The sequence below is a fragment of the Gavia stellata genome, chromosome 31, assembly GCF_030936135.1.
Source record: "Gavia stellata isolate bGavSte3 chromosome 31, bGavSte3.hap2, whole genome shotgun sequence".
Classification (NCBI taxonomy): domain Eukaryota; kingdom Metazoa; phylum Chordata; class Aves; order Gaviiformes; family Gaviidae; genus Gavia; species Gavia stellata.
In genome coordinates this window covers 1,766,294-1,777,607 of record NC_082624.1, presented here as the reverse complement: position 1 = coordinate 1,777,607, position 11,314 = coordinate 1,766,294, and the positions used below count along the sequence as shown (strand labels likewise).

The 11,314-nt window shown below is 65.0% G+C and overlaps 1 protein-coding gene across 1 annotated transcript; it reads left to right on the top strand.

The window, feature by feature from the left end:
• Window positions 1-375: 375 nt before the first annotated feature.
• Window positions 376-10,985, top strand: C31H2orf42 (chromosome 31 C2orf42 homolog). Its single transcript, XM_059831547.1, has 9 exons — window positions 376-382; window positions 2,346-3,186; window positions 4,026-4,136; window positions 4,515-4,619; window positions 6,008-6,112; window positions 8,284-8,391; window positions 9,270-9,370; window positions 9,469-9,631; window positions 10,777-10,985. Exons 2-9 carry the CDS (start codon window positions 2,358-2,360, stop codon window positions 10,983-10,985), a joined length of 1,731 nt encoding a protein of 576 aa, XP_059687530.1. The 5' UTR covers window positions 376-382; window positions 2,346-2,357.
• Window positions 10,986-11,314: the final 329 nt, after the last annotated feature.

Here is an 11,314-nt window from a genome sequence, read left to right as displayed (position 1 = left end):
ACCGAAGCTTGTTGTCTGCTCTCTTTTCTTATTCCGCGTCCCTGCGGTCGGTTCTCGCCCTCCCCGGGCCGAAGCGGGCGGGAGGGGAGCGGCTGCTCGGGGAATTTGGGGGAAAAACAGCCGAAATTGGGCAATTCTTGTTGCGAGCGCGCCGCGGGGGACGCTGGGAGGTGTAGTCGGCGGTGGGGGGCGCCGCAGCGCGCATGCGCGCTGCGGCGCCCCCCACCGCGGACTACACCTCCCAGCGTCCCCCGCCGCGCAGGACCCACGTGGCGTTGGCGGACCAATGGGAGCGAAAGGGGCCGGCGCCATGGCGGAGGCGGGGCGCTGAGCACCCTCGCGGCGGTGCGGGCAGGAGCGGGGGGCGCGCGCCGCTAGGCAGGTAAGGAGGGAGGGGGGGGGCCCCGCGCCCGCGGGACAGGAAGTGACATCACGGGGGCGGGGAGGATGCTGGGAAACGGCGCGCGCGGGGAGGCGGGGGGCCGGGGCGGGGGGGGGGGGGGTGTCTCCCGCGTTCCCGCCCCCCCCCCCCCCCGGTCGGTGGGGTGCGACGTCACGGCGACGCTACGGCAGTGACGTCAGCGCAGCGCACGCCCCCGGGGCCGGGGCGCTGTCGTTGAGGTCGCCCGCCGAGGCGGGGGGAGGCCCGGGCCCGCTCCTGAGGCCGACCGGGGCCTGGTGGTGAGGGGTGAGCGGGGCTGAGGGGAGGCCCCAGTCCCGCTCCCACCGTACCCGGGGGACCCGGCCCCGCCTGGCCCTTCGTGCAGGGGCCCGGGGCCTGCGCCGGTCCCCGGGCTGTGCGGCGGGTGGGCTCCTCGGCCTCTCCTCCGCGCACCCGGGGCGGGGTGTGCCGGGGGAACGCCAGGCCTGGCCCCGCTCCCCGTGTCCCCTGAGCTGTGCCCTGCCCTTTGCGGTTGGGCCGGGAGCTCGTACCTCCCGCTACCGGCAGACTTTATCCCGTGTACGCAACGCGTTGAGGGCCTGGGCCTGGCTTAAATCACCGCAGGAGCACCGGGAGCCGCTTTTCGGCATCCCACGCGTCCCGTCACATCCACTTTAAGGCGCTCGGTGCCGATGTCTCCGCCCGACGTTGTGGCTCCAGCGGTGACAATAAAGATCCCTCTCTTTCCCCTCTGCCCGCCGTCTCCGTCTCTCGCCTGCCGCCCTCGCTGGGCGCAAAGGCCGGCTTGGAAGTCTCGGCTGCGTCTGGTTCTTGGCGCGGTGCCTGGTTTCGCCCCGGAAAGGGGGTTTTTGGTCGTGGCGGGGAGCACCGGGCGGAAGCAGGGGCGAGCAGAGGGCTGTCCCGTGGGGTCGAGGGGAGCCGGGCAGCCCTCCCAGCCCACCTCGTGTCCCGGCGTGACGGGGACGGGGCGCTGTGCGAGCCTGGGCAGGGGAGGGGGGAAATGCGGCTGGCAGGAGGGAAACACTGGAAGCTTGTGTCAGAAATGGTGTGGGCAGCAGTAGGGAGGTGATGGTGCCCCTGTACTCGGCGCTGGTGAGGCCGCAGCTCGAATGCTGTGTTCAGTTTTGGGCCCCTCACTCCCAGAAGGACATTGAGGTGCTGGAGCGTGTCCAGAGAAGGGCGACGGAGCTGGTGAGGGGTCTGGAGCACAAGTCTGATGGGGAGCGGCTGAGGGAGCTGGGGGTGTTCAGTCTGGAGAAGAGGGGGCTGAGGGGAGACCTTATCGCTCTCTACAACTGCCTGAAAGGGGGTTGTGGGGAGGGGGGTGTTGGTCTCTTCTCCCATGTCACTACCGACAGGACAAGAGGGAATGGCCTCAAGTTGCGCCAGGGGAGGTTCAGGCTGGATATGAGGGAAGATCTCTTCACTGGAAGGGCTGTCAGACACTGGCAGAGGCTGCCCAGGGAGGTGGTGGAGTCACCATCCCTGGAGGAATTGAAAAGCCGTGTGGATGAGGCGCTCAGGGACACAGTTTAGTGGTGGACTCGGCAGTGCTAGGTTAACGGTTGGACTCAATGATCTTAAAGGTCTTTTCCAACCTAAACGATTCTGACAGGATTGCGGGGCCAGCGGCTCCTCCCAGCGCCGGCGTGGCTCGCCGGGAGTCGCTCTCTTGCTCCTTGGCTGCCAGCCTGGTGCAAAAACCTGACCTGGCTGGATCTCGGGGTGGGGGAATCGCCCCATTTCTGTCCTGTCCGCGCAGGGTTTTCTCTCCCATCGTCGCTGCCTCGGACAGCGATTTCCGCTTCGCTCTCAGAGCAGCTGTGCTGTGCTCAGCAAGTGCACGGGAGGCTCTGTGCGTCCCTCCTGTCCCGTCCGTCCGTCCATCCACCCCCCCGGGCTGTTAACTCACCCCCCGCCCCGCCGGTCCCTGCCCTTCCAGGTTCCCCAGAGGATGGAGCCGGCGTCGGTGAGGACCAAGGTCCCCTCCTTTCTTTCCGACCTGGGGAAGGCCACGCTCCGGGGCATCCGGAAATGTCCCCGCTGCGGCACTTACAACGGCACCCGAGGCCTGAGCTGCAAGAACAAGAACTGCGGGACCGTCTTCCGCTACGGCACGCGCAAGCAGCCCAGCGTCGACGCCGTCAAGATCATCACCGGCTCCGACTTACAGGTTTATTCGGTGCGGCAGAGGGACCGGGGGCCGGATTACCGGTGCTTTGTGGAGCTGGGGGTCTCGGAGACGGCCATCCAGACAGTAGACGGGACCATCATCACGCAGCTCAGCTCCGGCCGCTGCTACGTGCCGTCGTGTCTGAAAGCGGCCACGCAAGGCGTGGTGGAGAACCAGTGCCAGCACGTCAAACTGGCCCTGAACTGCCAGACCGAGGCCACCCCGCTCACCCTAAAAAGCTCGGTCCTCAACTCCATGCAGGCTTCGCCCGAAACCAAACAAACCATATGGCAGCTGGCGACCGAGCCCACGGGGCCGCTGGTGCAGCGGATCACCAAAACCATCCTGGTGGTGAAGTGCAAGGCCAGCCAGAAGCACAGCCTCGGCTACCTGCACGCCTCCTTCGCCCAGAAAATGAACGCCAAGACGCTGGCGGACCACAGGTTCTCCTGCTCCTGCCAGGCTCTGAAGCCCGGCAAGGGCGGCCCGGCCGAGGAGGAGACGCCGCCGACGCCGCGCTGCATTCACTTCTTCGCCTGCATCTGCGCCTTCGCCAGCGACGAGAGCCTGGCGCAGGAGTTCGCCGACTTCCTCGCCTACGACTCCGGCGGTAGGTGGGAGCGGGAGGGCGACGCGCGGAGGATTTCGCTGGGGAGTGGTGCGGAGGGGCCGTGTCGGGCTGATGCCACCCGCTCCCCTCCCTCCCTCTCGCTCGCTCCTGCCCTGGCAGCTGCCTGGCTCTGCCGGGGCTGCCCTCACATCTGCTCCCTATCCGCGCTTCGTTAGCTGGGGCTTAATTTCCTGCCCCCCTCTCTGCAAGCAGAGAGCTTTGTGGGGAGCGATTCCTCCTGGGCTGCAGCTCGCTCCTGGCCCCCAGTGTGTGGGAGCAGAGCGGGGCGCTCCCTGAGCCCCCCCCAGAGCTGGGAGGTGGGGGGGACGGCAGACGCAGCGATCCTGCCGGGCTTTGCTGCGATGGGCACTCGGGGCGAGTCGGGTTCCATTTCGGGGCTGGGAGCCGGGTGTCCTCTTGCCTTTGGGCCAGAGCGGCGCTGGGGGAAGCCCAGCTCCTTGTGACCCCCCCACCCCGTGGCAGCAGCCTCTGGGGTTCAGTCCCCGGGGTGGTTGTGCACCCCGATAGGCACGCCTGGATAATCCCACCCTGTCTTTAGGCACCCGAAGGTGAAAATCCGCCCTGGGGAGAGCGACCTGGGTGACAAGAGTGAATTAAACTCACCGCTCACCTCCGTGTTTCCCCCCCATCGCCCCCAGAAGCGTGTCTGCGGGGCCGGGAGGGCTTTGGGGTTTCCCTGAAGATGTTTGGGGCGTGCTGGGGAGGTCTCGGGGGGGCTAAGTGCCGGCGTGGGGAGGGGGACGCGACAACCCCGTGTCCCCCCAGCGCCGCCGCGCGTGGTTGAGGTGCTTTTAAGGACAGAGTCGCGTTTCTCCTAGGTCTGAAAGGGATCGGGGTCCCGCAGTTGGTGGGCGGCCCCGAATCCACGGCGCAGGCTGGGGAGGCAGCTGCCACCAAGCCCAAGAAGAGGAAAAAGGACGTAACGCCTGGTGAGCGTCCGCTGGAGGCTCTGTGGGACGGGGCGGACGTGGTCTGACGCCGAAAGCTGTTGCCCGGCTGACACGACCTCGGGAGCGACAGCCCCGCCGTGACCTGCCGGACGCATAGCCGGCCGTGTGCCATGGCCGGTGCCGGTGGGAGCTGTCGGGGAGGCTCTGGGTGCCGGCGTGCTCCTGCCCTGAGTCCGAGTGGGTCTTTTAGCGAGCGTTAGCGGTGTTCAGGTGGCAAGAGCTGTGGCGACAGCCCGCTCGGAGGAGAGAGGCCATTTCTCCATCCCACCCACCCTCCCCGTCCAAGGGACGCCCACGCGGGGCGCCCGCGGACCCCCCGGGACTTGTGCGCTGACGCTCTTTTCACCGATCCCTCAGGGGCGCAGGCGACCGGCCCTCTCCTGGCTCAAGACCCAGCTCACAGCAACCCCAGGCGAAGCAGCCTGAAGAAGCCGGCCGTCGCTTCCTCGCTGAAAAGACAAGGTAAGCCTCGGCCGCGCGTCTCGCCGGCGGTCGGGAGCGCTCGGGGGGACCGGGCGGACGCCCGCAGCCCTTCGGTTCGTGCCGTAGCCCCTGCGGAGGGGACGGCCGAGGCTTCTCTGTCCGTTTCTTGCTCTAGGAGTTGAAAATTGGGCTCGGGCGCCTCGGCGGCGCTGGTAGCATCTCACGTAGCTCGGGGTGCAGGCGTAGCTCTGGCTGGCCGTAAGCGTGGTTGTTGGAGAAGGACGCTGCCGGTGTCCTCCCAGCGTGGCTCTTTTTGGTGGATCTCTTGGTGCGGCAAGCTTAAAGAAGTCGGCTCGCGGTGGTGCCGGCGCTGTCGTGAGCGCGCAGGCGTTCATTGTTATATTAATGTCTCCCGACGCAACTAAGTGCCCTCCTGGATAAAAAGGAGCGGGCGAATCGGGTCAGGCAAAGCTGTGAGCTGGTTTCTGTTGCTTTTTTTGCCACCGCCGGCATTTGCAGCGTCTCTTAACGGCCAGCGCTGCTGGGGCGGGCGGGGACGGGACTTGTGGCCGGGGTAGCTGTGCTTTCCGGTGGCAGATTCTTGCTCGGAAGCACCGGCCGGGGTCCGGCCGAGCGTGGGGAGCGTGCCAGCTGCGCAGGGGACGGGAACGCCGGTAACCCCGGCCTCGGGGAGATTGTTGTGGCCTCGAATGTAATAAAACTGTTGTCTCTGCGCAGACGGCTGCGTGTTTGTATGTGTTCTTATACGTGATGTTCGGAAAGGGAAGAGTCAGTCCAACGCCGGGAAAACCTGGGTGTTTTCCCAGCGACTCGCGGCCCTTTAGAGAAATCCGCTCTCCGTGCTGGTTATGGTCTGGCCCTGGGCAGGAGCCTTTGTTTAGTGCTTTTCTTCCTCTTTTAGCTTTAGTTTTGGCCTGGAAAGTGGCACAAATCATTTATTCCCCCCACCCCGAGATGGATAGCCTGCGATGGCTCGTTTTGCTCCCGCCGGTGCCTCCGCACGCCCCGGGGAGCGTGTCGGCGGGGTGAGGACGTGTCGGGTCCCGCTGCGAAGGCAGCTCCCCGGTGAGACGGCGTGATTGTACCGGGGTGCCGAGGGGGCAGCTCTCGCTGAGGGCATGCAAGGGCTTTTTTTTTAAAAGCAGATCGCCGCTGTTAAAGTGGTCCTGTGTTTCCAAGCCCTGGGTGTTCATCGAGCTGATGGTTTTGTCTGTCGTCCTGCTGCCTTTCCGAGCTCTGTTTAACATGGGCGGTTGTGTCGGCGCTGCCGGGGAAACTCGTGCGGGTAAAATGGGGAATGCTGGACTGGAGCTGGCTCGGTCTCGGTTATTTCTCCTGCCCGTCTGGCTCGGCACTTCACTCGTGTGCCGGTGCGGATTCTGATTTGCTTTCCCTTTCTCTTGCAGGCTGTACCCAGCTGCTGGACGAGTCGCAGGTGACCCTTTCCTTCCAGGACTGGCTGGCCAGCGTCACCGAACGCATCCATCAAACCATGCATTACCAGTTTGAGGGTAAGGCTTTGGGAACTGCGTCCAGTTCTGGGCTCCCCAGTTGAAGAAGGAGGGGGAACCACTGGAGAGGGTACAGCAAAGAGCTACGAAGACGATTAGGGGACTGGAACATCTTTCTTATGAGGAAAGGCTGAGGGACTTGGCTCTTTCTTTTTAGTCTGGAGAAGAGAAGTCTGAGGGGGGATCTTGTCTTATTAATGCTTGTAAATACTGCAGGGGTGGGTGCCAGGAGGATGGGGCCAGTCTTTTTTCAGGGGTGCCCAGTGACAGGACGAGAGGTAACGGGCGCAGACTTGGTCATAGGAAGTTCCATCTAAACATGAGAAGGAACTTCTCTACTTGGAGGGTGGCAGAGCACTGGAACGGGCTGCCCCGAGAGGCTGTGGAGTCTCCTTCTCTGGAGATACTCAGAACCCGCCTGGACGCGTTCCTGTGCGATCTGCTCTGGGGGGGAGGTCGGCCCGGATGATCCCCAGAGGTCCCTTCCAACCCCCGTCATTCTGTGACCCCCTCGGGAGAGCCTTTGGGTGTGACTCCGCTCCACTCTGTGCACTACCGCTGCCGTTAAGCTCTCGGCAGCATCAAATAACCGTCAGCCCCGAGGGAGGTGAGCGCGTTGCCTGGCTCGGAGCAAATGCTATTATTTCGCCCTGGGAAGTTTCCATCGGCTTCGATTCGTTCCCTGAACGTGGACTTAATGCTCATCAGCAGCCGGGTGCTGGTGTTTGTGCCGGGGAAGGGAGAAATTCCCCGCGAGGTTATCGATGCTCGAATTCAAACTGCCTGGGGCTGCACGGAGGGGGCGAAGCGAGGCGAGATAAGGCCAGGGGAGATGCCTGACATGGCGTGAGGTCTCAGAAATGCTGGAAATCCACTTCTTTTCCCCCTGGGGCTGTCCGGAGGAGTGCTCCCTCATCCTCCTCAGGCCCCCACATGCCCCAAAGGCAGAGCTCAGCTCTGCTCAGGGTGAGGTGCTCCCCGTGCACGGACAGCCATGGACGATGGCTTGTGGCTATAATACTTGGCCAGGGGGGCTACTGTCACCTGCACCCCTCCGCTGCCCCAGCAAGCAAGCGGCATGAGGCTTGTGCGGGCAGCAGGGCACATCTCTGGCCCATCCTCCAGACGAAGGCGGCAGCTTGCGTTAGGTCTGTAAAAATCCTCAGTCTCTTGGCTGGGGGGGTGCTGTGCCCGCCTGGCACGTGCTGCAGAGCAGCTGGGCTCTCCTAAAGAGTGGGACCCCCAAAAAAATGCCTGAAGGAAGGGGAGCAGCTCTTTCCAAGCAACAGAAGAGCACTTAAGTGTGTCACACATGACAAACACATCCCACAGCTTGTCCCTGCAAGCTGTCACTAAGCGCAGGAAGCCCACAGGCACCCTGGTCTCCGGCAAGCCACCAGCAGCGATGGCTCAGAGCCCCACGCTGCTGTGCTCGGACTCGATCTTAAGGGTCTCTTCCAACCTAAATGGTTCTGTGATGTGGCAGTTTCTTAGAGACAGTTACATTGCCAGCACCCCATCCCAGTCAGCAGCATCGCCCCGGCTTAGCAAAGGGAGGGACCCACAGACTCGAGGGGCACGGCCCCATCGCTGCGCTCCCCGTGGGACACGCTGGAGCCGCAGAGGCGATGGAGGGGCTGGGGGCTCTAGCAGAGAGCCAGGGCTGGCACCTGGAGCACAGACAGCATGAGACTGCTTAGAGAGATCACAAACCCTCCTCATAAAGACCATCACGTAATCACATAAAGATCATCCAGTCCCACTCCTGGCCCCTCAGAGGATGCGACATTGCTGTTTTGCTCCGTCTGGCCAGAGCCAGCCGGGTGCCCACGGAGGGGGCCAGAGGCAAAGGCCACAAAGCAAAGCACCAGACTCTGAATTCAAGAAAATATTTTACTGTGAAGGTGGTCAAACACAGGCAGTGCTCTTGCTGCCAGAGGCTCCGGGGGCAGAGAGGCGCAAAACACCAGGCGTTACAACCTTTTTCCTCTCCTGGGGCTGGGCAGCAGCCGCCTCCCCGGCCCGCGCCGTGGATTGGGGGCCACTCACCAAGCAGGGGACCCCCCTCCCTTCCAGACCTAGGAGAAACAAGCAGCCCCCAGCCCCTCCTTCCCCCCAGCATTGCCGCTCCCTTGCCCTCACCCCATGTTTCCTTGTCTGTGTCCGTGCAGGGAAGCCCGAGCCGCTGGTGTTCCACATCCCTCAGGCTTTCTTCGACGCGCTGCAGCAGAGGATCTCCAGCGGGAGCACAAAGAAGAGGCTGCCCAACTCCACGACAGGTAAGATCTGAACACGCTCACACCTGGGAACCCCTTTGCGTGCCGGTTAAGGCAGGCTGCTTTTGGAGGAAAAACCCAGCAGCAGCAACAAGAAGATTCCTCGCTCGCCCCTGATTTCAAGCGGCTTTTCCCCCCCTCGCCGCAGCCAAGGGGGAAACCCAGGAGCCGCGTGAGCAAGGCTTGGGGCAGAGGACAGGAGCTGAGCGGGACTTAGTGTCTCCCTTACGCAGGGGGTTGCTGTCAGCTCCTGCTTAAGCCCAGCGCGGCTCCAGGCTCCCTGCCTGACTGCGGGCAGCGGCTCTCCCGGCACTTAGCAGAGCATGAGAGCAGCGCAAGCCTGGGCTGCGGGACTAAACCCAGCCCCGGCCAGGCTCGAAGCCGAGACTTTATTCACCCACGGGTGAAGTCGGGGAAGTTCCTGGGGGGAGGCTCACAGCCCTCGACGCTGGCGAGCGTCCTCGCTGCTTTACACACCCTCCTACGTGAGCGCGGAGCGCAAAGTCAGGCTTAAGCCCACGCTCGGGGCTCTGCGCTGAGTTAAATGCATCGCGCCAGTGCTGCGGGAGCACGGGTTGCTGTCGCGGGCCCAGCCGGTGCCCCCACCTACCCTCAGCCGAACATCGGCGCAGCTCCCCGGGCCGGTGCTGGTTAAGATGCGCTTCATCAGCGCCTCCGGATTAACGGAGCCCCGCAGAAGCGCCCGCAAGCGAGGACTCGGCCGAGGACTCCAGGGCTGGGGGCTGCCTCCCGGAGCAGGCAGACGGCCGCAAGCTGGAGCGAGAGCTGCGGCAGCCGAGGAGAAAAGGGGAGAAGGAAAAGCAGCACCCCAAGTTTCACAGCGAGCCGCGGTCCCTCACCCCCCCTTTCCCTCCCCGCAGCCTTCGTCCGCAAGGACGCCCTTCCCCTGGGCACCTTCTCCAAGTACACGTGGCACATCACCAACGTCCTGCAGGTCAAGCAGATCTTCGATACGCCCGAGGTAAGGGTGCTTGGGGCAGGGGGAAGGCAGCCCCCCCAGCCCCACCGCTGCCCCTTAACCCAGCCCCTCACCTGGGTGCCCCCCGCGCTTGCCGGCAGCTGCCGCTGGAGATCACGCGCAGCTTCATCCAGAACCGGGACGGGACCTACGAGCTCTTCAGGTGCCCCAAGGTGGAGGTGGAGAGCATCGCCGAGGCTTACGGCCACCCCGAGAAGCAGCCGGCCATCCGGCCCCTGGAGCTCAAGACCTTCCTCAAAGTGGGTAAGTGGGGCAAGCACGGCTCCCTGCCCACCCTGGGGGGAGCGACCCCCCCGCCCCACCGCAGGCGGGGAGCCCCAGCCTCTGCCACCCTGGCCCCGGAGCCAGGCTGGGCTTGGGGGAGCCCAGGAGAGCTCACCCCCCAAAAAAAAAGAGGCTCACACCAGCATGGAAGCAGCAGCCTCTGCCCGAAGGCTGGAGTAAGACACCTGTGTGAGCTGCAGAGCACAGTGGGGGGGGCCAGGGCCCCCCCCGACCCCCCCTGCCCTCCCAGTAAGTGCTGCGTTGTTCCTCCCCGCCTGGCACCCGGGGGGGTCCCGGCAAGGAGATCCCCCCACCCAGGGAGGCCACTCCCCAGGAACCTGCCAGCGCTTCCCCCGTGCTAAGGGGGTCCCCACTAACAAGGACCCCCCCACCTTGTTCCTACCCCCACCCAGGGGGGCCTTGAAGCTTAAAGGCCCCCCCCACCTCGGACCTCCACCCAGGGGGGGACCTGAAACCTAAAGGAGCCCCCACTCAGACCCCGACCCAGAGGGGGGTCTGAACCCTAAAGGAGCCCCCACCACATCAGACCCCCACCCAGAGGGGGCCCTGAAGCCTAAAGGGACCCCCCCCAGACCCCCCCTGGGGGGGACCTGAAGCCTAAAGGAGCCCCCACCACCTCAGACCCCCACCCAGAGGGGGCCCTGAAGCCTAAAGGGCCCCCCCCCCAGATGCCCCCCTAGGGGGGGACCTGATGCCTAAAGGAGCCCCCAACCTCAGACCCCCACCCAGGGGGGGGCCCTGAAACCTAAAGGGGCCCCCAACCTCAGACCCCCACCCAGGGGGGGCCTGAAGCCTATAGGGCCCCCCCCCCCCAGACTCCCCTGCACCCCAGGGGGGGGTCCTCCCCCACCACACAGCCACAGCTCGAGATCTGGTGCCCACCCCCCCCCCCCCCCCAAAAAAATCTCATACCCCTGAGAGAGTTTCTGCCCCACTCTCCAGCCCCCCCCCCCCCCAAAAAAAAAAGCACAAACCCCCAGAAAAGCCAACGCTGCTGCTCCAGGACCTGCAAACCCCACAACCCCACCGTTAGACACAAAACCACAGCCCCCCCCCGGGGAGGGGGGCACCCAGGCCCACTCTCCCCCTCTTCCCCCCCCCAGGAAACACCTCGCCCACCCAGAAGGAGCCCACCCCCTTCATCATCGAGTGGATCCCCAACATCCTCCCCCGGGCCCGCATCGGCGAGCTGCGCATCAAGTTCCAGTACGGCCACCACGGTGGGCACCGGCCTGGCCCCGAGCGGCGGCCCCCCGCCCCGGGGGAGCCCCCCCTCCAGCTCCCCCCCCTCACCACCATCGCCTTCCCCTGAGCCCCCCCGGGGGGGGCACAGCCCCACGGACAGAGTCACGCAGCTGCGAAATAAAGCTCCTGCTCGCTGGGTGCCCTGAGCATCCCTGCACCCAGCACGGGGGGGACACCCTGGGACCCCCCCCGTACAGACGGGGGGCTCACACCAAGGGCAGCCCCTGCCCAGGCTGCGACCAACACTTGGGGGGGGCCATGGGGCAGCACCCACTGCCCAGGGAGGGGAGCCCCCCCCCAAAGGGGCTCCAGGGGTCCGTACTGGGGTGAGCCCAGTACAGCACCCCGAATGCTGCGTTCGGTTCGGGGCCCCTCACTCCAAGAAGGACACTGAGG

Excerpts from the sequence above, each read along its gene's own strand:
- C31H2orf42 (XM_059831547.1), top strand. The coding sequence starts at position 2,358 with ATGGAGCCGGCGTCGGTGAGGACCAAGGTCCCCTCCTTTCTTTCCGAC. Across the intron at positions 8,392-9,269 it reads GCTGCCCAACTCCACGACAG|CCTTCGTCCGCAAGGACGCC; the intron begins GTAAGATCTGAA and ends CCCTCCCCGCAG. Across the intron at positions 9,632-10,776 it reads CAAGACCTTCCTCAAAGTGG|GAAACACCTCGCCCACCCAG; the intron begins GTAAGTGGGGCA and ends TCCCCCCCCCAG.